The following is a 26,755-nucleotide window of genomic DNA, read 5'->3' as shown; positions in this document are numbered from 1 at the left end:
TACGACGCCCCAGTGTCGGACAACAGTCCAGAGGCGTATCCTACAAAGCCCTCACCACCGGAAGATAGCACAGCATACTCACAAGTGGTGGCTAGAGCAGCAGAGTTCCACAACGTGTCCCTACACTTGGAACCAGTCGAGGATGATTTCTTATTCAACACCCTCTCCTCCACCCATAGATCCTACCAAAGCCTGCCTATGCTCCCAGGAATGCTTCGGCACGCAAAGGAAATCTTCAAGGAGCCGGTCAAGAGTAGAGCAATAACACCAAGAGTGGATAAGAAATATAAAGCACCTCCCACAGACCCTGTTTTCATCACCTCACAGCTGCCACCAGATTCCGTCGTAGTAGGAGCAGCTCGCAAGAGAGCCAACTCCCACACATCTGGGGATGCACCACCCCCAGATAAAGAGAGCCGCAAGTTCGATGCAGCCGGAAAGAGAGTCGCAGTACAAACTGCAAACCAGTGGCGCATCGCTAACTCTCAAGCACTACTTGCGCGCTATGACAGAGCCCATTGGGACGAGATGCAACACCTCATTGAGCATCTACCCAAAGAGCTACAAAAAAGGGTGAAACAAGTGGTTGAGGAAGGACAGAGCATATCTAATAATCAGATACGCTCCTCTATGGATGCAGCGGACACAGCTGCAAGAACAATTAACACATCTGTGACTATAAGAAGGCACGCATGGCTACATACGTCTGGTTTTAAACCAGAGATACAGCAGGCAGTGCTCAATATGCCATTCAATGAGAAACACCTGTTCGGACCAGAAGTGGACACGGCAATTGAGAAACTCAAAAAGGACACTGACACTGCTAAAGCCATGGGCGCACTCTACTCCCCGCAGAGCAGAGGCACTTACGGCACCTTCCGCAAAACAACCTTTAGAGGGGGGTTTCGGGGTCAGGCCACACAAGCCAGCACCTCACAGGCAACACCGTCCAGCTACCAGGGACAGTACCAAAGGGGAGGCTTTCGGGGCCAATACAGAGGACAATTCCCTAGGAATAGGGGAAAATTTCAAAGCCCCAAAACCCCTACAACCAAACAGTGACTCACATGTCACTCATCCCCTCCACACAACACCAGTGGGGGGAAGAATAGGTCAGTATTACCAAGCATGGGAGGAAATAACTACAGACGCTTGGGTCTTAGCAATTATCCAACATGGATATTGCATAGAATTTCTACAAATCCCTCCAAACATACCACCAAAAGCACAGAATTTATCAAAACAACATTCAGACCTTCTGGAAATAGAAGTTCGAGCATTATTGCAAAAGAACGCAATAGAACTAGTACCAAAGACACAAATAAACACAGGAGTTTATTCACTGTACTTCCTAATACCAAAAAAGGACAAAACACTGAGACCAATCCTAGACCTCAGAACACTAAACACCTACATCAAATCAGAACACTTTCACATGGTCACGCTACAAGAAGTGTTACCATTGCTAAAGCAACAGGACTACATGACAACCTTAGATCTCAAAGACGCGTATTTCCACATACCAATACATCCGTTGCACAGGAAATACCTAAGGTTCGTATTCGAAGGAATACATTACCAATTCAAAGTATTGCCCTTCGGTTTAACAACTGCACCAAGAGTCTTCACAAAGTGCCTGGCAGTAGTGGCTGCAAACATCAGAAGGCAGCAAATACACGTATTCCCGTATCTAGACGACTGGCTAATCAAGACCGACTCACTGACAAGGTGCTCACACCACACAGATCAGGTCATACAAACCCTCTACAAACTCGGTTTCACCATCAACTATGCAAAATCACACATTCTGCCGTGCAAGGTACAACAATACCTAGGAGCCACAATAGATACAACAAAGGGAATAGCCACTCCAAGTCCACAAAGGGTTCAAAATTTCCAAAAGATTATACAACGCATGTATCCAACACAAAAAATACAGGCGAAGATGATATTACAACTACTAGGCATGATGTCCTCATGCATAGCCATTGTCCCACACGCACGGTTGCACATGCGCCCCTTACAACAGTGCCTAGCATCTCAATGGTCTCAAGCACAGGGTCAGCTTCTAGATCTGGTGTTGATAGACCGCCTAACATACCTCTCGCTTCTATGGTGGAACCACATAAATTTAAACAAAGGGCGGCCTTTCCAAGACCCAGTGGCACAATACGTGATAACAACAGATGCTTCCATGACAGGGTGGGGAGCACACCTCAATCACCACAGCATACAAGGACAATGGGACGTACATCAAAGAAAGCTGCATATAAATCACCTCGAACTACTAGCAGTTTTCCAAGCATTAAAAGCATTTCAACCAATCATAACTCACAAATACATTCTCGTCAAAACAGACAACATGACAACAATGTATTATCTAAACAAACAGGGGGGGACACACTCGACACAGCTGTGCCTGCTGGCACAAAAAATATGGCAATGGGCAATTCACAACCACATTCACCTAATAGCACAGTTTATTCCAGGGATCCAGAATCAACTTGCAGACAATCTCTCTCGAGATCACCAACAGGTCCACGAGTGGGAAATTCACCCCCAAATTCTAAACACTTACTTCAAACGTTGGGGAACACCTCAAATAAACTTATTTGCAACAAAGGAGAACGCAAAATGCCAAAACTTCGCATCCAGATACCCACACAGGCAGTCTCAAGGCAAGGCCCTATGGATGAACTGGTCAGGGATATTTGCGTACGCTTTTCCCCCTCTCCCTCTCCTTCCATATCTAGTAAACAAATTGAGTCAAAACAAACTCAAACTCATACTGATAGCACCAACGTGGGCAAGGCAACCATGGTACACAACACTGCTAGACCTATCAGTAGTACCCCACGTCAAGTTGCCCAACAGGCCAGATCTGTTAACGCAACACAAACAACAGATCAGGCATCCAAACCCAGCATCGCTGAATCTAGCAATCTGGCTCCTGAAATCCTAGAATTCGGACACTTAAACCTCACACAAGAATGTATGGAAGTCATAAAGCAAGCCAGAAGACCATCCACTAGACACTGCTATTCAAGCAAATGGAAAAGATTTGTTTGCTACTGCCATCATAATCAAATTCAACCGTTACACGCATCTCCAAAAGACGTGGTGGGTTACTTACTACACTTACAAAAATCGAACCTGGCCTTCTCTTCCATTAAGATACACCTAGCAGCAATATCTGCATACCTGCAGATTACCCATTCAACTTCACTATTTAGGATACCTGTCATTAAAGCGTTTATGGAAGGCCTCAAAAGAATTATACCACCAAGGACACCACCCGTTCCTTCATGGAACCTCAACATCGTCTTAACAAGACTCATGGGTCCACCCTTTGAACCTATGCACTCTTGCGAAATACAATTCCTAACATGGAAAGTTGCATTTCTCATCGCCATCACATCTCTAAGAAGAGTAAGTGAAATTCAGGCGTTTACAATACAAGAACCTTTTATCCAACTACACAAACATAAAGTAGTCCTAAGGACCAATCCTAGGTTTTTGCCAAAGGTTATTTCACCGTTCCACCTAAATCAAACGGTAGAGCTACCAGTGTTCTTCCCACAGCCAGATTCCGTAGCTGAAAGGGCACTACATACATTAGACGTCAAAAGAGCACTAATGTACTACATCGACAGAACTAAAAACATCAGGAAAACTAAACAACTATTTTTTGCATTTCAAAAACCTCACGCAGGAAACCCAATATCCAAACAGGGTATAGCCAGATGGATAGTTAAGTGCATCCAAATCTGCTACCTTAAAGCAAAAAGACAACTGCCCATTACACCAAGGGCACACTCAACCAGAAAGAAAGGCGCTACCATGGCCTTCCTAGGGAATATTCCAATGCACGAAATATGTAAGGCAGCCACATGGTCTACGCCTCACACATTTACCAAGCACTACTGTGTAGACGTGCTACAGCACAACAAGCCACAGTAGGTCAAGCCGTACTAAGAACCTTATTTCAGACTACTTCCACTCCTACACGCTGAGCCACCGCTTTTGGGGAGATAACTGCTTACTAGTCTATGCACAACATGTGTATCTACATCGACAGATGCCATTGAACTGAAAATGTCACTTACCCAGTGTACATCTGTTCATGGCATCAGTCGCTGAAGATTCACATGTGCCCACCCACCTCCCCGGGAGCCTGTAGCCGTTTGGAAGTTAGCTTCAACTTTGTACATTTGTAAATATATTAAATCTTAGATAGGTACATACTTATTCACTCCATTGCATGGGCACTATTACTAACAAACAACTCCTACCTCACCCTCTGCGGGGAAAACAATCGAAGATGGAGTCGACGCCCATGCGCAATGGAGACAAAGAGGAGGAGTCCCTCGGTCCCGTGACTCGAAAGACTTCTTCGAAGAAAAACAACTTGTAACACTCCGACCCAACACCAGATGGCGGGCTATGCACAACATGTGAATCTTCAGCGACTGATGCCACGAACAGATGTACACTGGGTAAGTGACATTTTCATTATATATCATGTTCAGTGGTGTGAGATTGTGTGTTATTTATCCTACATAGACTTCATAGTTTTGGACATTTTTGTATTTTTACTTGTTATTTGATTGTATTTTCAATAATTGAATTAATTGTTTTGACTATGTTGACTTACTCTGGTTGTGTGCTTCTGTTATCAGGTGTAGTCGCCATGTGGGTGCACAGTGTTTTAAAATAAGGTACTGCCAGCCATGTTTTCTACAATGTGCTGATAACATTGATCTGTTAAATCACCCTTGATTTACAACTGCTTGTTGTAAGCAACATCTGCTTGTGCTTTAATAACAGCTGCTTGTTGTGCACATTATTTAATTGTTGAAACCTCAATTAAAGATTGTTAAAAAGAATGAATATCTTCCCAGATGTCAGACTGGTCAAAAAAACATTTTCCAGAGCAATAGATCTCCAGTACCATCAGGTGACCTATGCAGTCTCAGATGTGACTACACCCTCCACAGATGATGACAGTTGTGTATAGTGGGTATGGTGACCTTTGTTTCTACTTTTCCATCCTCATTGATACATTCAATAGCTCTCTCAGTCCTTCTTCCATGAAAATTCTTCAGCTTTGACAACAACTAGGTCATATGTTTGCCCCGAAGATTTTAGGCTTTAAGCACAGTTGTAAATGCCTTTATTTGATGTCTCAATTGGATCCATACGATAGTCACATGTAGTAACTTTTATCTGTCCATGACTCCATGGCTTTTAACTCATGTTCCCTGATGTTCTAGAAGGGCATTAGGAAGCAGGGTCCAAGGTTTTTTAAAGCCAGGCCCACAAGGAAAGCCAAGGTGTACCCCTTGTCCTACATCTAAGTCTCCTGGTGGAGAATGATCTACCAGGAAGTCTAACCATAAAAAACATGCCATAGGAAGGAGAAATCTTCTTCTTCCCCTCTGGAAGTGATCCCACTCTGTGTACCAGACAGTCATGACGCTGTTCCCTGAGACCTAGCTCTCCATGTCCTCCGAGCTGATTCCAAAGATGTGAAAGATCCAGTCTTAATTCCCTGCTCTGGCTTCGCGTGTTGAATGTCTTTAGGTCTGCTTCAGTAACCTGTGGCCTCCTTCCCAAGAGGGAACACCCTTCTTTGGGCTTTGCACTTTCAGTCTCCTATCCCTCATGGCCCCCTGCCCCCAGAGCCTCAAGCTCAGTACCTAGGCACGAATTACAAACAATGGTGCCATCCCCTGTACATCTAGTGTTCATGACGCTGCTTCCAGGTCCTAAAATGCCACCTCACTTTGTGTTGTTATGGCTACTACCGTCAAAATTGGCTGAAATAGTACATGTGGCTTTAGAGAAGGTCAGAACTTGCCTTAATGAACAACCCTTCCTGGCGACCAGAAATTTGCCCAGATGCTGAAGTTATTGAGATCTGACATTGAAACCATAACCTTGCCTGATTGAGACTATGATGGTAAGGAGGACAATAATTCAGAGGCTGATAGTTCGCTTCCTCCTTCTTAAATTGATGTTGGCCTTTATCTTGAGTTACAAAATGCTAGTTGCCTGAATACTTCTCCAGAAGAGGACATCACTTACCCCTCAGAGCACCCAACAAAGTCTCTTTCTTTAGCACAGTGGAGTATAAAGGTTCAAATTGACTGGTGTCAAAGGCTTCCTCTGTATAACGCAAAATTCTTGTCCTCCAGTCCATCTCCAAAGAACCCGATGGTTCAGGCTTCACCCGCCAAACTGAACCCCAGTCCATTCCCTAAGGCTCCTGATAATGGGGAGTGTAAATCACTGTACTCCAGAGGCCAGAAGGTTTCTGCTTCTGGCTTCTCAAATTACATCAAAAGTTTTTTCGGGAAATGTCCAGGCCACTATGGTGGACATGAGTTTCCATGGCAATCAGATTTTTTTTTAGAGAGAAGGCCAAAGCTTGAAGAGTAGCTGGGTTACAGCTCCATCACTGGTCCTATCCTCACGAGTGACACAGTTCCACCAGTATTACAGAAATGTATGGGGTTACCTCAGAACTATTAGTCCCGGCAGAGACAACCCTCTCAACTGGTGCAGCCATCTCAGCAAACATACCACTCTTTTTTGGAAATGGGTGAATTTAAGGGCTTCCACCAGCAGAGCTAGTCCCTTTTCTTCGATCTGCTACCTCAAACCTCACTGATTTCCCTCCTCAACTTATACCAGCATCTCCCATGGAAAGAGCCCCATCCACTTTTCAGTCAACTGCGTGCAGATCGCGGCAGACTGCTTTGTCATCCATCTGATCCTCTGGGGCTGTACCCTTTCTCCAGCTGCCTGCCTTCTGACAGGGCATGCTGCCAGCGCACACACCAAGTCTTACGGGCAGTAGTGACCACCAGCAAGTCTGCCAGAAGGTGGACATAAATAAAGATTGGATCAAAAGAGGAGGTTTTATATTTTTTATCCACCCTAGGTGTTATAACCCTAGCTCAGACAGGGTCTTTGAAAATTTCAGATGTGTGATATGGCATGCGCTTGAGCGAGGGAAGGCACTGAGTAGAGCGGTGAATGGAAGTTCAAAGAGGAAGTCCTCCTCCAGCTGCTCAGTGTGGAATTCCACCTTATGAACAAAGGCGACCCTACCAATGAGTTCCTAAATAAGATGTGAATCATTCGGAGGAAAGTGGCGGGCAGGTTAAAGGTCAGTGTCGGTGTCCCCCTGTGGGTCTACCTTGTGGGGGTCCCATGTCATTACCCCCTCTAATGCCCACCAGTGTCAGTGTGTGAAGACCCATTAGGTGTGATGTCAAGAGGGTCCCATGGAGAAGTAGGTGGGTAGGGCGAAGGCTGAGGAATAGGGCAAAGGGATGGTTGTGTATGGTGTAAGGGGCTAGAAGCCTTATCCGCTTTCTTGCATTGTTTTGTCTAAATTGAAATATCCCCAGCCTCCTCGAAAGGGCAACTCACGTTTCGAGAGTGGAGGAGTAGGGCACGAAGAGTAGGCAAGGATGCAGCCTGTGTGGTGGGTGGATGCCCAGATGTTTCTGTCTTGAGTCGAACTTCTCCTTCAATTTATAGAGAATCAGCTTAAGTGGGCTGGTGTTGAACTGCTGGTCAACGCCAAGTTCTTCGGCTCCGAGAGTACCTTTTTTGTTTTGGTTCTAAGGTTTTGATCGGCGCAGAGTCAGATGCGGTAGATGCCAAGAGTTAGCTCGGTGCCAGTGTAGGAATAGGTGGCACTGAACAGTTGGTCTTGAAGACTTGAACAGCTGGGTGGGGCATCTGGAGTCGTTTGTCGGTGCAGACCATGGCCCGAAGTGGCAGTCTGAAAGCCTTTCTCTAGTGCCCCAGAGCGACTGAGGGAACTTTGTCTAAATGCTGCTCAGGTTGAGGGCAGTGTTGAGGGGGCGGGGGTACCGTGGATTGCTCACAGACTGCTAGGGTGCTGGTAGGTCCTCGATCTCTTAGTTTCGAGCCAGAACTTTCTTCGGTGTAGAAAGATTCTTCATCTGCAACTGACGGTTGTGGTTGATGTTCCCCCTTGACCACCCCAATATGACATCTCCAGTCGGTGAGCGCGACGGTTCCAAAGAGTCGTCTTTGAGTGAAAAGAGCAGCAAGCGTTGCAGGGGGTATTGTTGTCTTTGGGTGACAAGCGCAGATTGCAGACCTGATGGAGTTCAGTCATAGGCTATTTCAAGTGGTAGCATGGACAATACCAGAATGGCGTCCATTCCATCACCATGAAAGCATGGTGGAGAGACGTGACGGAGAGACAGGAGTGGGCTTGAAGAGCGACACCCTGTATGGGCACGGGTGAGTCAGACCCTGCTCGAGTGAAGTAATCAAACATCAACCCGAGACAGAAAGTAAGGTAGATGTGATCGAAGTACAATACCAAAGGAGGAAAGGAACTGTGTGAACCGAAAAGAACAACTTGACTGTGTCAACTCGGAACACATGTCCAAAATCAACAGAGAAAAGAAAACAATCTAGCAATGGAGTTCATGACCATGTGCACTATCGCTAAGAGGAGGAGTCACAGTACTTCGTGACTCGAAAGACTTCTTCAAAGAAAAACTACTTGCACACATTCGGGCCGAACACTGGGTTGCAGTTGTATGCACAGCATATGAATCTACATCACTGAGTGGCATGAACAGATGCTTGCAAGGTCAGTAACATTTTCCTTCTGGTGGATACTTCTTCCTGCAGATTCCTCAGTGCCCTTCCACCTCCCATGGTAGATCAGTGCTCCCATTCAGAGCTGTAACATACATGTGTATGTTTTTCATTTTGATTGTATTGTAGGGTGGGGTCTGAAATCATTTGCTGTGTACAGCAGAGTTCTGAGCAGTTTTATTTATTGAAAAGTGGCTATACATTTTATTTTGTAAACTGTGTTAGTTTTTAAGTTGATTTTTGTCAGTATTTTTCCAAAAATAAATAACCGAACACTTATTTTCACAAGTTTTCATGTGAGTATACATCTTAGCACTAATAAAAATTGCATATATACAGAAGTTGACAAAGCACATTAAAATTATAATGATCTGTCATATATTTTTACGGTTAGTCTAAAAACCTAGGTCATACTTGAATGGTAGCCATTAATGTCATGGTTATGCATTAATTTAACAACTATGAGCTTTAATGAACAAAGGCTTAATTGCTATAAATAGCAAAGATGGAGATTCATTGAGGTTCAAAATTCAGCTAGTCAAAATGATCAACACATCTAGCAGGCAGGTCAGCAGATGTCAGTTATTGAGGACAGTCCTTGTTTGTACTTGAGAGTATTCTTAGAAATAGCAGGAACACGAAATTTTCTACTTAGAACCAGTTGCAATTTGTGCAGATTACAAAGAGTTTTGATTCATATGTTAAAAAGAAAAAGAAAGAAAACCTGTTGAGTTTTACAAGCTGTTTCTCAATTGCAGTGTCTCTGACAGCAAAATAGCGTTGTACATCTGGTCCATAATGTAGATAAAGATGCTGTGCCCGTGTTGTCTCAGTCTTCAAAATATACAAGCACATTATTGCTCCTTCTTGCCACTTCAAAACCTTAATTTTTCATCCATTCAAATGAGGAGATTCCATTAATTCATAGTCTCCCTTAACAGGAGAAATGCATGGGGAAACATCGCACTAAGCACCGCTCAGGCATCCACCAAAAGTCCTGTACAATCAAGTGAGCGAGAAAATAGTGGGCACTAGTAAGTCATGCCACTTTTCAGTTGGAGCACTTAACTTTTCTAGTTCAATCAATCAGTATTTCCAGAGCGCAGCACTATCACCCCTGGAGGTATGTGGGTGCTGGGGTTTGAGGTCTCTGTTGAAGAGCCAGGTATTGAGCTTTTTCCTGAAATCTGCCAGGGAGTGTGCTGTTCGCAGGTGGAGCGGCAAGTCGTTCCAGGTATTGGCAGCGATGGAAGAAAAGTAGCCGGTATTTGCGAGGGCTAGTGAGGAGGTTCACAGTTGTCTGGAGGGGTGATGAAAGTTCAGTTGGTGAATGATGTAGGCCTGTCCTTGATAATTTAGGGCTTTGTAGCCGTGCGTGAAGATGGTGAACTGGCATCTTTTCTTGATAGAGAGCCAGTGGAGATTATTGAGCTGGAAGGTGATGTGGGCTCGTTTGGGGAGGTCCCGGATGAGTCTGGCTGCTGCATTCCATATGGTCTGGAGTCTTTTGAGGAGTTGGGTGGAGATGCTGACGTAGAGTGTGTTGCCATAGTTGAGGCGGCAGGTGATGAGGGCCTATATGTATTTTTTTTAAACCAGATTTTATTGATTTTATAAACTATTGAAAACAGTTTACATTGTACTTCCTTCTTCACATCTCTCTGTATAACACATTGGATTTATTTATTTGCGCGCTTAAACTGGTAGAGATTTGTACTTAGTAAACATTATTTATTTGGTATCATCAAAATCCAACTCCCCCCCCCTCCCTATTCCCTCCCTAACCCCTCAGTCGGAATACTTATTTGATGATATCACATCTGCAATATGAGAGTTGGAGACTTTCAATTAACTTAATTGAGTCTCTGGGGGTAGTTTGCATGTGTAGGGGTCAGCTGACTTTGTCCATGGGAGAGCTATGTTTTGTTTTTGAGGGCTGAATGCTTTTGTGTATTTGTATAGGCAACTTGGGCGTGGCTACGGAGTGTTGGGGGAGTGCTGTATGGTTAGTTCGGTTTTTAGTGAATCCATTATTAGTTCCCAGTTATCTGATACTTCAGGAGGTCTGATCCCGGTTCTGGCTTCTTTTTGTAGTAGAGTACCTTCGGCAGTAGCCCACTTAAGTAGTTCGTTTTTCCAGTTTGTTAGTTTAGGGCCCCCAGGATTTTTCCAGTTGCTGGCTATTTCTCTTTTCGCCAGGGTTAGGGCTAAGTCTAGGAATCTGTCTGAGGCTTTATGCTTAGTAGAATGTGTAAATGTGTGCAAGAGGCAGGTGTCACCTGAGCATGACACAGTCCTACCTAGTATCTGGGATACTTTTTGGCAAATCTCAGACCAATAAGATGTCAGTGTTTGGCATTCCCAAAACATGTGGTTGAATTCTGCATCTATTGTCTTACATCTTGGACAACCCTCTGTGGTTTTGTTGAAGTATTTGTTAATACGGGCGGGTGTGAGGTAGGCTTGATGTAAGACATAAAAATGTATCAGTTTAAATCTGGCGTTCCGCGATGCTTTAGGTAAGTTCTGTAGTGTACATTCCCATTCTGTTTCAGAGATATCTCTGTGAAAAGTTTTTTCCCATTGTTGTTTCAGGTATGGAAGAGGGGCTGTATTATCTGTTCTAATCAATGCATATAAAGTAGAAATAACCCTAGTTTTGGGAGTTGAGGATGCCAGGTACGTGCACATACCCTGTGCTGGTGGTTCAAAATTTTTTGTTCGCCAGTGGTTGCCTATGCTAGCCTTTATGGTTCCGTAAGTTAAAAAATGTTTTGCTGGGATGTCATAATGTGCTCTAAGGGTCTCAAACGATTTCAACTTATTGTTTTTGAATAATGTGCCTACAGTATTAACTCCGGCCTCCAGCCAGTCTCTAAGCTCAAGTTCAGCCCTTTTCCGAGTTATTGCTTGCAGCGCTCTGAGAGGAAGTTCCGCTGAATAGGGAGTTTTAGTTTTAGTTTTGCGTAAGTGTGATTTCCAACATTTAGCTATTATTTTCACTTCTGGGCTGTCCTGCTTTCCTTCTTTTGTAGGGCCTAGCAATATTTCAAACAGTCTTGCTTTCTGTGGCAAGGAGGACTCTGCATTAGGTTGTGACACTAGGCTGTTAGAGATCCAAAGTGCCAGCCATTGTAATTGAGCTGCAATGTAATATGACTCAAAGTCCGGTGTTGCTAGGCCCCCCCTTGACATCTGTCTCTGAAGCTTTATTAGAGCCACCCTTTTCCTGCCGCTACCCCATATAAATGAGCTTACTGTTGAATTCATATCCCTGAAGAAGGACTTAGGAATCCATATCGGAAGGGCTGCGAAATGGTATAACAATCTTGGTAGTACTATCATTTTAAGGATCGCGATGCGACCCATCACTGAAAGAGGGAGTGTTTGCCAGAATGTCATGCAGGATTTTATGGAGCGGAATACGCTGCCTAAATTTCCATCAAAAATGTCTCTAGTCTCATGATATATTAGTTGAGCTACAGGGAGATCTCTCTGCAAGTCACCCAAAAATATCAGGAGGTCGTCTGCATATAAGGCTATGAAATGTCTTACATTTCCGATCAGAATTCCAGGTCCCCCCTGTCCCGCCCTGGCCGCCGCAGCCAGAGGTTCCATTGCTAACGCGAACAACAGGGGGGAGAGGGGGCAACCCTGTCTCGTCCCGCGTTCCACCGCGTATCTGGATGATATAATACGTCCCGTACGGACTCTAGCTGCAGGGTTAGTATAAAGCAGTTTCACCCATGCAATATAATCAGGGCCAACTCCCATTTGGGCCATAACCTTATAAAGGAAGTCACATTCTAGGCTATCAAAGGCTTTTTCGATGTCTACTGCCAATATGCCCGGAGACTCAGTCGAGGGGGCTATTCCATTCATGACTGTGAAGAGCCTGCGTATGTTTCCTGCTGTGTTACGACCTGGGATGAAGCCCGCTTGGTCTGGGTGGATAAAAGAGGGCATCAGAGGTAGGAGTCTAGTTGCCAAGATTTTGCTGAGTATCTTATAATCAAGCTTCAGCATGGAGAGGGGCCTGTATGCCCCCATCCCAGTTGGATCCTTGCCGGGCTTGAGCAGCGGGACTATGATGGCTTCCCTAGTAGTTTCAGGTAACATGCCCTGATCCCTGGCGCATTTAAACATTTTTTCCAAGCGGGGTGCGAGTATCTCAGCAAAGGTTTTGTAAAATTCGGCGGGCAGGCCGTCAGTACCAGGTGTTTTTCCCCTTTGCCAGGTCTTTCACAGCCCCTTTGATTTCATCTGGTGTGACATTTCCTTCTAGTGCATCAGTGGGTGTTGGTTCCCAGGGTTTTAAATTTATGGTTAATAAATATTGCTCAGTTAGGTCCCTATTTAGGTTGGTTCTTTTTTGGTATAGTGATTCATAAAAAGCCAAGAACTGGGCGTTAATCTGTTTAGGGTCGTGTATTTGGGTCCCATCACTTGCAGTCAGGTTCATTATGGGGGGGGATTTTTCTGATTGCGATACTACCCAGGCAAGCAGTTTACTCGCTTTATCTCTTTCGCCATGCACTCTTGCGAGATACTGCTTATGGTCGAAACATCTGAGGCGTTCGACACAGTGTGCTACTTTTTATCTTTTTTCCTGTATTTGGGGTTGTAAATGAGGGTTTCCAGGCCTATTTTTCTCTGTTTCTCTTAGTATATCCTCGGCCTTCTCAGTCTCTCCTAATAAGGTCCTACGAATTCCTACTGTTTCAGCAATGCATCTCCCTCTTATTACTACTTTAAAGGCATCCCATTCTACCAGCCCGCAAGTCGTGGTGTTGTTGTTTTCTTCGAAATAATGTTCTATGGCTTGGTGGATATCATCTCGGAAGGGGGGATCTTCTAGTAATTCGGGTCTAAGTCTCCATGTGGGTATACATGGGATGGGGGACCCCCATCCTAATGACAGCAACTGGGGGTTATGGTCAGATATTGTGCGAGACAAGTATTCTGTGTTTAATACAAGTGAGTGTATGTCTGGTGAGCACAAGAAGGAGTCTAATCTAACATGGAGCTCGTGAAGGGCAAGGTGATGAGGGCCTATATGATGTTTTTTCTAGTGTTAAATGGGATCCATCTGAAGATTGTGCAAAGAATATAGAAGCAGGCGGAGGGAACTGCATCGATTTGTTACTTCATGGTCATTTCATTGTTGAGGATGATGCCAAGTTTGCATGTGTGGTCTGTCGGCGAGGAGTGGGTTCCAGTGCGCCTGTCCACCACCTGTCGTCCAAGATGGATGTGTTTCTCCCCAAAGATCAGTACTTCTCTCTTGTCGGAGTTGAGTTTGAGTCAGTTATCCCTCATCCAGTTGGCTATGTTGGTAATGGCTTTATGGAATTTTGTTCTGCTAGTGCAGGGTTTGTTAGTGAGTGTGAGGATGAACTGTGTCTCATCTGCATAGTATATGATGTTGAGACCGTGGGCTCTGACAATGCAATAGAGGGGGGAGATTGAGGTGTGGAACAGCGTGGGACTGAGGGATGATCCTTGGGGTACGCCGCATATGATGATCTTGGGTTCGGAAGTGAAGGGACGCAGCTGGACACTCCGAGTGCATCCTGTGAGGAAGGAGGGGCTCCGTTTGAGGGCATTCTCTTGTATACCGATGTTGTGGAGTCTGTTGATGAGGGTGTGGTCGTAGACGGTGTTGAATGCTGCTGAAAGGTCAGGGAGGATCAGGGCAGCAGTCTCCCTGCAATCGAGGAGTGTTCTGATGTTGTCTGTGGCTGCGATCAGTGTGGTCTCCGTGCTGTGGTGGCTCAGAAGACTGATTGGGAGATGTCAATTAGATCAATCAATCAAACAGTGCTTGTAAAGCGCAGCTACTCACCCATTAGGGTCTCAAGGCGCGGGGGGCAAGTGTAGCATTTACCGGTGAGGTGGTTCTTAAAAAAAAGTCATGTCTTCAGTTCCTTTGTGAAGCTGAGGAGGGAGGTGGTTTGTCTGATGTGGAGAGGAAGGGCGTTCCACATGGTGCTGCAAGGTAGGAAAAGTAGCATCCTCATGTTCTGGTTTTTCTGATGCGGGGTACTTCTGCGAGAAAGAGCTGGGCTGAGCGAAGGGTCCTGTGGGGTATGTGGAGGTTGAATCGCTGGTTTAGGTGGGCTGGTCCGGTGTTATGGAGGGCTTTTTGTGCGTGGCGAGGATTTTGATGGTTATTGTTTTCTCTATGGGAAGCCAACGCAGTGTACGCAGGTGTTGAGATGTGGCAGTTTTGAAGTAGGTCGAGGATCAGTCTGGCGGCGGTGTTCTGGATGTTTTGTAGTTTGCGGGTGAGTTTCTTGTTGATTCCGGCGTAGAGTGCACTGCCATAGTCCAGTCTGCTGGTGATGAGGACGTGTGTGATGGTCTTTCTATGTTTGCAGGGGATCCACTTGGAGGACTTGCATAGGAGGCGGAGGGTGCGGAAGCAGATGGAGGTGACTGCGTTGATTTGATGGTTCATGCTGAGGTTGAAGTCCAGGATGATTCCGAGGTTGCTGGCTTGGCTGGTGGGGGTGGGCAGGATTCCGAGGGTGGGTGGCCACCAGAAGTCATTTCATGCATTGGGTTGAGGGCCCATGAGGTGTATTTCTGTCTTGTTTGCATTGAGTTGAAGACAGCTGTTTCTCATCCAGTTGGCGACTGCTTCCATGACTTTATGGAAGTTGTGTTTGGCTTTGTTGGGTTCGTTGGAGAGGATGAGTTGGGTGTTGTTGGCGTAGGAGGTGTTGATTCTGTAGCTTCTGACGTGGGTGGCTAGCAGGGCCATGTAGACGTTAAACAATGTGGGGCTGAGGGAGGATCCCTGGGGCACTCTGCAGGTGGTGGGTGTGGGGTCTGTGAGGAAGGCGGCAAGTCTTACTCGTTGAGTTCTGTCGGAGAGGAAGGATTGGATCTAGTCGAAGGCCTTGTCTCTGATGCTGACTTCGTGGACTCTTCTTATCAGGATGTGATGGGAGACTGTGTCGAAGGCCGCCAAGAGGTTTAGTAGGATGAGTCCCACCTTCTCTCCTTTGTCCAGCAGGGAGCGGATGTCGTCTGTTGTGGCCAGGAGGGCTGTTTCGGTGCTATGGTTTTTCCTGAATCCGGAAAGGGCGATGTTGAAGATGTTGTGGTCTTCTAATCTGGAGAGTTGGCTCTTGACTGCCTTTTCGATGACTTTTGCAGGAAATGGGAGTAGGGAGATGGGCCTGAAGTTTTTTAGGTCGGTGGGGTCTGCCGAGGGTTTCTTGAGGAGGGGATTGATCTCAGCGCGTATCCAGTTGTCGGGGAAGGTGGCGACAGCTAATGAGCGGTTGATGGTGAGGCGGAGCTTGGGGGCAATGGTGTCTGCAGCTCTGTTGAAAATGTGGTGGGGGCATGGGTCTGTTGGGGCCCTGGAGTGTATCTGCAGCTCTGTTGAAAATGTGGTGGGGGCATGGGTCCATTGGGGCCCTGGAGTGTATGGACCTCATCGTTCTCAGCATATTTTCGGTGCTGAGGGGTGTCCAGGTGGTGATTGTTGGTTTGTCGGTGTCGGGTTTTGGTAGAGGGGGTTCTGCACATAGGTTGTCCTTGCTGAAACTGTCGTAGATGGTCTTGATTTTGTGGTGGAAGTAGGTGCAGAGTCTGTCACTGAGGTCCTGTGAAGGTGGGATGTACGTTGTTTCACTGTTCGGTTGGGACAACTCCTTGTTAGGTTGTTTTGTTCCAGATATTTGGTGAGCTGTTGGTTGATGGCCTTCTCAAGAACTTTGGCAGGGTATGGAAGTAGACAGAAGGGTTTGCAAAGAAGATGTTAGAATAATAAAGGTAGGTCACTTACTGTCACTGAATCCTAGTTATGGTCTGGCTAACAAAAGCTCTAATGTCGTCTGGATTCTCAATGTCAGGATCTTGCAATTAGAGATGTTAGTCAATTATCTAGATTAGAAACATCCTTTAAAGTCTTCCAACTGCATGTTCAGTACTGTTTCTGACTTTGCCAAGAGAATATCCTTTTCCACATAAAACAGAAAAGGAGTTATGCAACCTCTTCTCCTCGTCACGGACAAGACTCAGTACCGGATCACCTTCACTGCCTCCATGATTAAAATTGCCCAAAGGATAAAGACCAACTGTATGAGGCTGAATTCCAACAAGACCTAAATCGTGATCTTTGAGAAGAGCACTTCAGTCCACCTGGTGGCCAACAGAGTCAGGGCCGACATCCATCCCCACCATCCATGCCACTAACCTCAGTTTTGTCATCCACAGCAAACTCAACATGGCCACCCAAGTTACCATCACCTCCTGCCTCCATACTCTAAAGTTCCTGAGGAAGATTTTCAAATGGCTCAACATCAGCACCTGTAAAACTCATACACATGCCCTTGTCACAAACCAGCTGTACTATGGGAGCACTCTCTAAACTGGGATTGACAAAAAACTCACAAGAAGGCTAAAAACCATTCTGAAAGGCGCACTCCCATCACACCTGATGGAGCTCCAGTGGCTCACCTACACAAATGAGCATAATTGAAACTCCTCACCCACATTTCCCAAGCCGGATTTTGTAAAGATATAGCGTTTCCTGGACTAAAGTAGATACCCTTCCTGACTCCTACCAATATCAATGCATTTAAAGTAAAAATCATGAAAGAATGCAGCAGATTAGGAATGAAACCGCTCCCTATAACCCCACGTTTATCTTTCTCTTAATTGCTGTGTGCAAACTATCCCAGTTAGTCAGATGAGAAAGCTGTTTACTCCTACTTGTTGAATTCTTAGTCTGCAAGGGCCTCTAATAGTCCTTCTACACTGCATGATTCTATTAGCATTTGCATCTTTCTTTGTGCCTACCTGCACTCTTTTCAATATGTTCCAGTTTTTTTTTTAATAATCTTAATGGTCGCTTTTTTGATTTGCAAAAGGCTTGGGTAAACACCCAAACACAACCTCAATGATTTTGGCATATTCTGTCAATATACATTTTTGATCCGGAGTCAGTTGTAATATTGTTGCCAAGATATCTTCAAAATTCAAGGCCATCCACACATGTAATCGAAACCTCCACAATCTTAAATTTGGGTTTCGTTATGAGTTTGTGGAGGTGAATCACTAAGAGCTCCACTCTATAACACATAATTATGTTTATTTGCAACCTCATAGGAACATGAGTCAAGGACACCCCCGTATTGTTGACCATGACGTTATCAGTAGTGAACTATTTATTCTATGTATCCAGAGAGGTGGGCTGTGCAGAATGTCTGACAGAAAACTGCTATTTTTTCAAGCATTTCCAGTTTTGACTTGGAAAACTTTTTTTACTCGAGATACACTCACACTCGATAGCAGGCTTTTTTTTAAATGGAAAGTATTCTCTTAAGTTATGTAAATGTTTGTTTATGGCAGGAAACTAAATACATGCTGTCTTTATGTAGTAGCTAGTCCACTGATGATTTAGTCAGGTTCCGCCCCTGGGTCTTTTGCCCTTTTGCTCTTTTGCTCTATGTTGCTAATTACACTAAATTTGCTGACAGTCATCGGACATTTAGGCAAAAGTTGTACTCTTACCTCTTTCATAACTAAATAACTGTCAGTTTGTGTTTATAATATTTTGTCAAGTGCCAAAAGGTAGCTGTGATGGTAAACTTGGAGCTGTAAAAGTACTGTTAACATAACTCTACATTTATCTGAAAATTAGTATACAGTTGACCATTTCAGCTCTCTGGTTCCTTCACCTGACATCACTATTACATCAACATCTGCAGCCCCATCAATTCTCTTATGTCAGTTCATGATCAGAGTCTCAGATCTCCACATCTGTGATAGGTGCAGAAAAATGATCAAAATCTAAAAGCTATTTAATGTGACTCTAAGCCTGACAACCAGTTTCTCCATGGAGACTCAACAGGGGGCAGAAAATGAACAACAGGACGTTTAAATTTATGATCCATACTAGATGAAATTTGAAACCGGGATCAGCTTGGTTAATTTAAATCAGGGGTGCTCTAGCATAGGTCAAGAAAGCGATAAGCATGCTAGAAAACCATTGGCTGTGGAAATGAGTTCTATGTAGAGTCACTGTATGTAAGTTTATCTTGAGGAGAAATCCTAACAATATGGCATAGATCCCCACTGCCTGGAAGTATCCTGGACATCCCACCTTTAGATTGCCGTGAAGAGGGCCTTTAATCTAATGTCACAACTGCATGCCATGCTGCATGGCTTCCAAATTGTGCTACATTTAACAAAGTGCCTGCTGTACAGTCAACTGATAGCAGTATTGCCAAACTATCTTCTAGAATAGAGGGTGAATATTGCACCCAGTTCTAAGCCAGTGTCAAAGTGATCTGCTTTAAGGGGACTTGGCATTTGTATGTAGTGTACCACAAGACGATGCAATGCATATTCCAGCAGTAAAAGGTGTAAAGTGGAGCCATTTGATGGCCTTTTAAATCTTATTACTTTTGCTTGAAAGGTTTTCCAGGTCCTCACTGGTTTTAACCTAGACATGGGGCATGCTGGTTATTGTTGATCCCTGTTTTCTCCCGAATTCTGATTTCCATATCACAATTGCAAAAAGCTGTCTATTGAATCAAAGATTTTTCATAAGCAGCACACAAGTCTTCATGTTGAGAATTTCTGTGTGTTTTGAAGGCCTCGTCTGTATGATCAATTATTGGTTTTTGTGTTGAATGCTTTAAAATTAATTTAGCAGGTTACCTCCATGTATTTTTCTGCATGCATAGTAAACACTTAAATGAGTAGGAAGGAAATTCCTTTTTTGTTTGGTCACCCCCCACCCCTAGTTTTTAGACGAAAGCTGTTGGTTTTTCCACTCTGAGAGTGCACCCAGGCCTGCTAACCAGGCCTCAAAGCCTGTGCCCTTACCTTTAAACGAATTGGCTCATACTCAGTTAGCTAAGTTGGCTTCCCTAGTAAATGGTCCCTAAGGCACATAAGTTAGTGGGTCACTACAGGGCTTGCACACTCTCTGTGATACAAGTAAAACAAGACATCCAACATTCCCCACATTCTGACCTTTCTACTTTGCTAACGCTGGAAGTGTGCAGCCAAAGAGGGTCATCCAAGGTAGCAACAACTCATTACATTATGCCCAACTTGAGTCTCCAGTCGAAATTAGTGAAAAAAGTTGCAGTGTGCAACTTAATCAAGTTACCACTTTGTTCCCTAGCTCATTTGCCCGTACTTGTTGTATATAGGATCCTGTTGCCAAGACAGTTTTCTGCCCTCTTGAGGAGATGTGATAACAACTCCTAGGAAATAGATACAATAGGGGCCTGCTCTGAAAGGAGGTGTCCTGCAGGAAGCCAGACAGGTGTTGGCTCAAAAAGCGAGCTTCAATGTAGAAGCTGCCTTTGAAGATCATATGAGTAGCACTTGGGGGAGTGGCTGCCCAGTGTTAAGGCAGGCAGACTGGCTCTTGGGACAGGTGAGGGGAAAGCAGTTGCCAGATCTTTTTTTCAGGTGTGTGTAAACGATCCTCTGAGATGGGCTGGGAGCTCCACATGCTGAATGATGGGGCATGCCATATTGAAAGTGGGCAGAATGGCGTATCCTGGGATGCTCAGATGCAAAACTTCACAGTTCATCAGGTGGAAGTAAACACTCTAGCCTATTGGCTATCAACCGCAACTTTCCTGAGGGCGTTTTCTGAGCATATATATATGGCACACCTGGCAACCGGAATTCGGATCTCGAGTGGACTGGAAGAAGGATTGAAGAAGGGCTGTCCTGCGGCAAAGTGAAACTGGCAAAGAGAGGCTGCACCAGCGTGGACTGCACCTGCAGAACCTGGTGACTAGCAAAGGAGAGGCATTGTGCCTTCTGTATCGTGCTTGAGAAATCTTATCAAGAGCCCAGCCAAAGCCAAGAGACTCCAAGGGTCAGTGAGCTGACCTCCTGTTCACGTACAGGGACACAACAGCTGAGAAGCCTGTTGGGGCAAGCTGGTAGCCCAAAATCTTAAACCCCCCCACCAACAGCCAGTGTGCAGCATCAGGGACCATAACCTGATGCACAAAGCTTTACCCAAGTTTGCCGAGCCCAGGAGTGTCACTGGAGCCCAGCTGTGACCCCTAAGCGATGAGTTATCAACCCAGGAAAGATTGGCCTGTGACTGCAGTACTAGGCAACTGGTAGTCCAGTGGCACCTACACTTCTACCAGTACAGAGAGGACTTTAAGGGACGTCGACCGTATGACCAAGACAGCCTCACCCCTTTAATGGAGCGAAGAATAGTTGCAGCAAGGCCTCCGTTCACCATATCCCATCCACAGCATCCTTTGAGCATCATCAGCATCCTTCATCCCTTGCATCAGGACCACTTCCATAGGAAAACCCTGCAAAAGATAAATGTGCCTGATACTGACTATAGACTGTTTCCCCTGCCGAGGTAACAGTTTCTGAGGATGTTGCTGATCCCCTTGATGTGCCCCTCCTAGAGTAATCACATTCCAACTAGCTCAAACTTTTTAGTGAAAAAAGTTTCTAAGAGTCAAATTTGTTGAATTGGCCAATGTTTGTTTGCAGTTTAGTGATATAATCTGATTTACTATATCTTTTAAATTCTATATCTCCAGAATCCTCTGGTGGATCTTTTTCGTTGTGATGCCTAAAAATATATAAAAATACAGTCTATTTTTAAAAATTGGTGCAAGATTTCTTCTTCATCTGTTTTGGTGCTATTTAAATGCTTTAAACTTGTTCCTTTATGTAAGCCTTGCTGCTCAGAGTCACAGCTAGCCAGGGTTGAGCAGATGGTTTGACAAATGAAACCTAAGGGTCCTGTGGGGGTCACACCATATAATACACCCCATTTCCTCACAAATAATAAACATGTCCAGTAAACTCATGATTTTCCCTAGGCTGAAGTTAGTCTTTGTGATCAAAAGTAGTAGTGGATTCTGGGACCTTTCAGCCTTAGTCACATTTTTCTTGACCTATAACACTTCATAATATCAATGCAGGCATAAAAGAAAAGCTTGTTCTGAGACTGATAAAAATAGAAGGTTAGCAGGTATTATATTTGAAGATAAAAGAAGATAAAGGACTCCATATATTAGAGCTCCTGATGGAGGTGGTAATCCTTTCCCCTTAGTTTTTTTGCCATGTGCTTTTGTTTATAATGTCTGTGCTGGTTTGTAGTCCAATACAAAGAGGCTTATCAGGAGATAGCCCACGTAACGGCTCAGTTGCCTTCATAAACTGTTCACTTTTTCTATTGTGAAGTTTGGTTGAAGAATAGACTTTTTCTGTGAACACAGAACTGAGCAATGAATGTGGTTGCTTTATTTTTTCCAATTTATCAATGTTTATTAACTAACTCAGAGGCTATTGGGTATAACACTGCAAGAAAGATTGAAACTAGATGGAGCACCAAGTGCTTGCTCGATTTCAAGAGGTTATGGGTTAGAGATCCAGTTGTATGATCAGCCATGTCAAACTCCACTTGTTCGAGAGGTAGTCTTGTGTGTGTATACTCCTGCCAGCATTTCTTGGCAGAGACTTTCACACGAGAGCAATGCCATTTTGACCAGACGACATTGCTTACTTTGAGCCACCCCATCTGGGCCTGACAGAACAATCACACATGAACTTTAAGACAAAGTCAATCAATTAGTGATGAAAATAGTGCAGAAGAGTGAAATGGATTCTGTTTTGGAGTTTCAGTCATGCTGACAGCTTGTGATGGTGAAGGTGAAATAGTGCATGGGGCCTTAGAGTTATCTCTTGGACTGCTTATGGTCTAGGAAGACCACATCCTTAGCCCATGCTATGCTCGCAAACTGCCCAGCCGGCAGTCAGATTGTGGGAGCAGAGCTTCTGATAGCTCCTCTTTTATTCTGTCCTAGGAGCTTTAAATTATTACGTTTTCTCAAAGGTACTCCTGATAACACCCTGGACCTGCCATTCCTCTTCTCCTTTCTTTTTCTGCCTCAACTCATTAATAGGTTGCCTCTAGTGTCATGACCTCACATTGGCTTTAAACATTGCAGTTTATTATACAAACGTATTACATACCGTTAAACCAAAAATCTTTGAAATAAGTTCCAAATTTTAGCCACTTGTTTAGTGCCTAATGTTTCTCCTTTCAAAGCCCCGCCCCCACATTAAATTACATTCTGCCATTTTGATCTCTTTGTTTTACTATATTTTGACAGGAACTGTAACATAGAAACTAATTATTTCAGTTGCAGAGCTTGATTCCCTTTGTCCAGCTGCCTCCCAGCGAAGGGGTTTGTGAAGAGTATGGTCTGAATCACGCTGCTCTCCCACACAACCTCTACACGTAAGTAGTTTCAGGAATGCACCATTGTTTGTGTACCAGTGCCTATTGAATGTCAACAGCATAATTCTTTTTAAACAAACTATCTCAGATATTGCTTTAGAGCGCATTTGAATCTAAAAAAGTAACAAAGCTCCCTGTTTTAATTGCGGTGTATTGCAGCATCTTAATAAAGTTCATAACGTTGTGCACCCACACAGTGGTAACGTAATTAAACTGAAACAACTCACCACATGCAAGGGACATTATTGGTAATATCTATTACAATGTCCATATGGGAAAAACAGAGGCAAAAATGAAAGTAATACAAAATCAGCACACAAGCAACAATAGAACAGAAAATATTAAATTCACAACAACTTCACTGTTTGTAGATGTGGGTCTCCGCTTTAGCTAACTCAAATGTTATGTTTGAAAAATAGTGAAGCATAAAGAGAAAGGAGTAAACTGGAGTAAACATTTCCGCCAGCTCGGAGCGGTTTGGATATGCTGATCGCCCTATCTTCAATTTAGAAGACTGAGTGGTGTTCTGCTTTTCTTCTTATCTCGTATCAGAGCTTACAGAACATATCAAGAATGCACTTCTGAGTTCAAAGAAGACCTTTATTGTTGTTAATTCTTCCCCACCCACAAGTTCGTGAGAGACGAATTAATAGATTTCAAGCACACGTTCAATGAAAACAAAATATATCACAGTACTTCTCAGTTGCAATGTACACAGCAGGTTATATTTATAAGATATTGATAAGATATTGAATGCAAAGCAAAACAAATACTTCACTGTGTGAGAAACTATTTAAAGCTTCATCTTTCTGGGGTCTGCAAGTTGATGACTGAGATTATCTACCCACACGGGAGACTGGCAACTGGCACCAAGTTCCAGCCCGAAGTCAAGCAGATTTCAATCTAATTCTCTGAAGCCCGAGTCATCCGTTACAAAAGCGTGCCCCCTCCTCTCAGACTCGGGAAAACTACGCAAGCCTTTGGAGACTGGCCAGATCTCCTAGACTGCTCCTCTTCCCAGGCCTGAGCAGAAAGGAAAACAGCAAATGTACTCTCTCTTATCATGTCTAGTCTGGTGTGCGAAGAAAACAGCTTGGTTCATCTTGTGGAAAAACACAGCTTGGAAAAATACAGCTTGGATTCTCAACTGCAATGTCTAACTCCACGTTAAAGGCAATAGGCAGCTAACCTAAATATCACCTGTAATGTCTAATGTCATGTCAAAGCCAATAGGCAGCTAAGCTGAATACAAAATGTAATGTCTAATATCATGTCAAAGCCACTAGGCAGCTGAGCTGAATACAAAATGTAATATATAATATCATGTCAAAGCCAATAGGCAGCTAAGCTGGATACAGAATGTAATATCTAATAGCATGTCAAAGCCAATAGGCAGCTAAACTGAATACATCATGTCAAAGCCAATAGGCAGAATACAGAATGTAATGGCTAATGCAATGTCAAAGCCAATAGGCGGCTAGGCTGAACAAAACATATAATGTGCTACTGGTGAACATTGAGCAACTAATATGCGCAGTGGTGAAACACAAAGTCATTGGTCAAACACAATATTAATAGCATCACATTCCACCCTATGACCAATTAATTTTTGTTTCACATATCTCTTGTTTCAAACAAAAAAAAAAAAACATCAGCACAAAAAAAAACATTATCAGCAAATCAGATTTGAATGATCAAAGCAATCACTGTAAAGCGATGGAAGTGGATTAACATATAGATCTCATAAGCTTTCACATCAGATACATCTGCACAGAAAAGACTGAAACTTTTATACTCTAAATGAGATGATAGTGTCTCTAAAATAGCAATTTGATGTAGCATGAGTACTACTCATGTAAAGGTGCATGGTCCACCTAAAAGGTTTGCAGGAAGGTAAGTGAAAGTCAGAGTTCCACACGAAAAAACAGACAGTTAACTGTTAAGGTTGCTTAGTTCCAGTGGAAGAATGCAATCAAACAAGTTGAACTTGAACTGAAGGCGCCATTTGCGCAAAATGGATCCATGGTGCTTGTACTGTACCCAGTCAGGTTCAGGTTGGGGGTTCGGTCCCTTCCCCGACCCCACACGCACACACCCGAAGGGGGACCACTCAGCACACTCAGGGACAGTGGCGAAACGTGGTAGGATCTGCAAAAGAAAAAAGTATGACTTTTCTTGCAAATAACATTTGTCATTTGAAATGTACCCTTTCTCTTTCTTTCCCTGTTTTATAATCAGCAGGACGTTTTTGGGGCCCTTTGTTATGATTTCTGCAGGTTCTGGAGGGTCACTTGGGGCTTCAACCCACATCTCAGCACTGAGGTTTTTATCTGCTGCGCACAGGCTTCCCTTTTCTTGCACTGTCAGAAGGGCTGGGGCAGACTCCTTCTTTACCAAACCTCCATTCACTGCACTTTTGACAATTTGGGCCATTCTGTCTCCAATTTGTATGAATGAATCAGATTATTTTCTAGTTACCAGCATAATTTTGATTTCTCCTTGGTAATCTGCAGCAATCACTCCCCCTAAAACCTGATCAATTTGCCATATCTGTCCTGGTAACTTTCCTCTCTCTGTGACTGCTTGTGGGACAGATTGCTCTTGTGCGTGCTGCACAGTTTTTTTTAAATCTAGGGGAATGTGCATCTCTCTCATCTCTGCCCACCTGTAAGTAGCTTTTTCTCCCAGCTGTTCACATTTCTGGTGCACCCACTTAGCCATCCCCACTAAGTCAGAATTCTGGGTGTACACTTCTCTCTCTGAATTTTTCTCTTTAACATCTGCAAGGGAATTGAACCAGGTAGGTGCAAGCCATGTGGAAAACCAAACGGCTAAACCATTGGCAATGCACCAAGAATCTGTAAAAATGACACATCTCAAGCAGCTCTTGCTTTAAAATCTGACACACATTGTACAACGCTGTTCCTTTTCCTGTGCCAGAAAATAACATTTCAGTCAATAAATCATTATTCAAACAAACATGCTTTTTATCCTCAGTGGACACAAATTCAAATGGTGCACACAATTTCACTGGTGACTCTTTTACCTGTGGTACTCTAGCCCTGTCTTGCATGTACCAGATCCAGTGTATGATCCTAGCTAGGGGCACTCTTTTCTTTCCCTGTTCCTGATTTACATGTACATCAGTGTTTCCCTCTTGCACTGCGCAGAAACCTAAAGTCTGAATTATTTCATTTGCCAAATCACAAGCGCGCAGCTGTATATAATTTTTCCCAGTGACCATATACCAAAGTGTTAGGATTTCACTCAGATGAGGGCTATTCTGTTTCCAAAAGTCAAACAAGCTAATGAAACTCAGTGTCTCTTGCTTAATGAAAAAGTAAAAAACTCTAAAATCTTTCGTTTTACTTCATTTTGCAACGGTAACTCGAAAATCACATTCTGAGCATCGCTCTCTGTGTTATCAGTTAAGGAATGCACTTTGACTGCCAAAAAACCTGGCTCACACGAAGGCTCAGAGTAGCTCGAAGCTGTCTTAACCCCCTCATTACTGGAATGGGAAAAGACAGATTCTTCTAAAACAGCATTTTTATAACTTTCAGCATTATCTTGCATTAATGTATTCTAGCTAATTTGCTCACGTAAATTCTCATTTTCATGTTCCAACTGCCTACATTTCTCCTGCATTTTTCTGTAAGCAGATAAAAGTTCCCAAACCCTTCTGTCAAAAACAAAAGGAACATCATTGCTTCCAAAAGGCACATTTTCTAAATATGCTTCATCACAGAAATAAAACGTATTTCTCACAGCACCATCAGGCAGTTTAACTACACATGCATTTTCAAACATGGTCTGCCGTGCTTCTGT

General features: G+C 43.9%; 1 protein-coding gene across 1 annotated transcript in view; it reads left to right on the top strand.

Annotated features, from left to right (window-relative positions):
• The window catches only part of PMS2 (PMS1 homolog 2, mismatch repair system component), a 121,518-nt gene that overhangs the window by 59,840 nt on the left and 34,923 nt on the right, over positions 1-26,755 (top strand). Inside the window, exon 7 of the mRNA XM_069210154.1 lies at positions 22,830-22,927. Coding sequence (XP_069066255.1) covers positions 22,830-22,927 — 98 coding nt within the window. The remainder of the gene's footprint in view (positions 1-22,829; positions 22,928-26,755) is intronic.

The sequence above is a fragment of the Pleurodeles waltl genome, chromosome 10, assembly GCF_031143425.1.
Source record: "Pleurodeles waltl isolate 20211129_DDA chromosome 10, aPleWal1.hap1.20221129, whole genome shotgun sequence".
Classification (NCBI taxonomy): Eukaryota; Metazoa; Chordata; class Amphibia; order Caudata; family Salamandridae; genus Pleurodeles; species Pleurodeles waltl.
The sequence above is the reverse complement of the archived record's forward strand: the minus strand, read 5'-3'. Positions and strand labels throughout refer to the sequence as shown.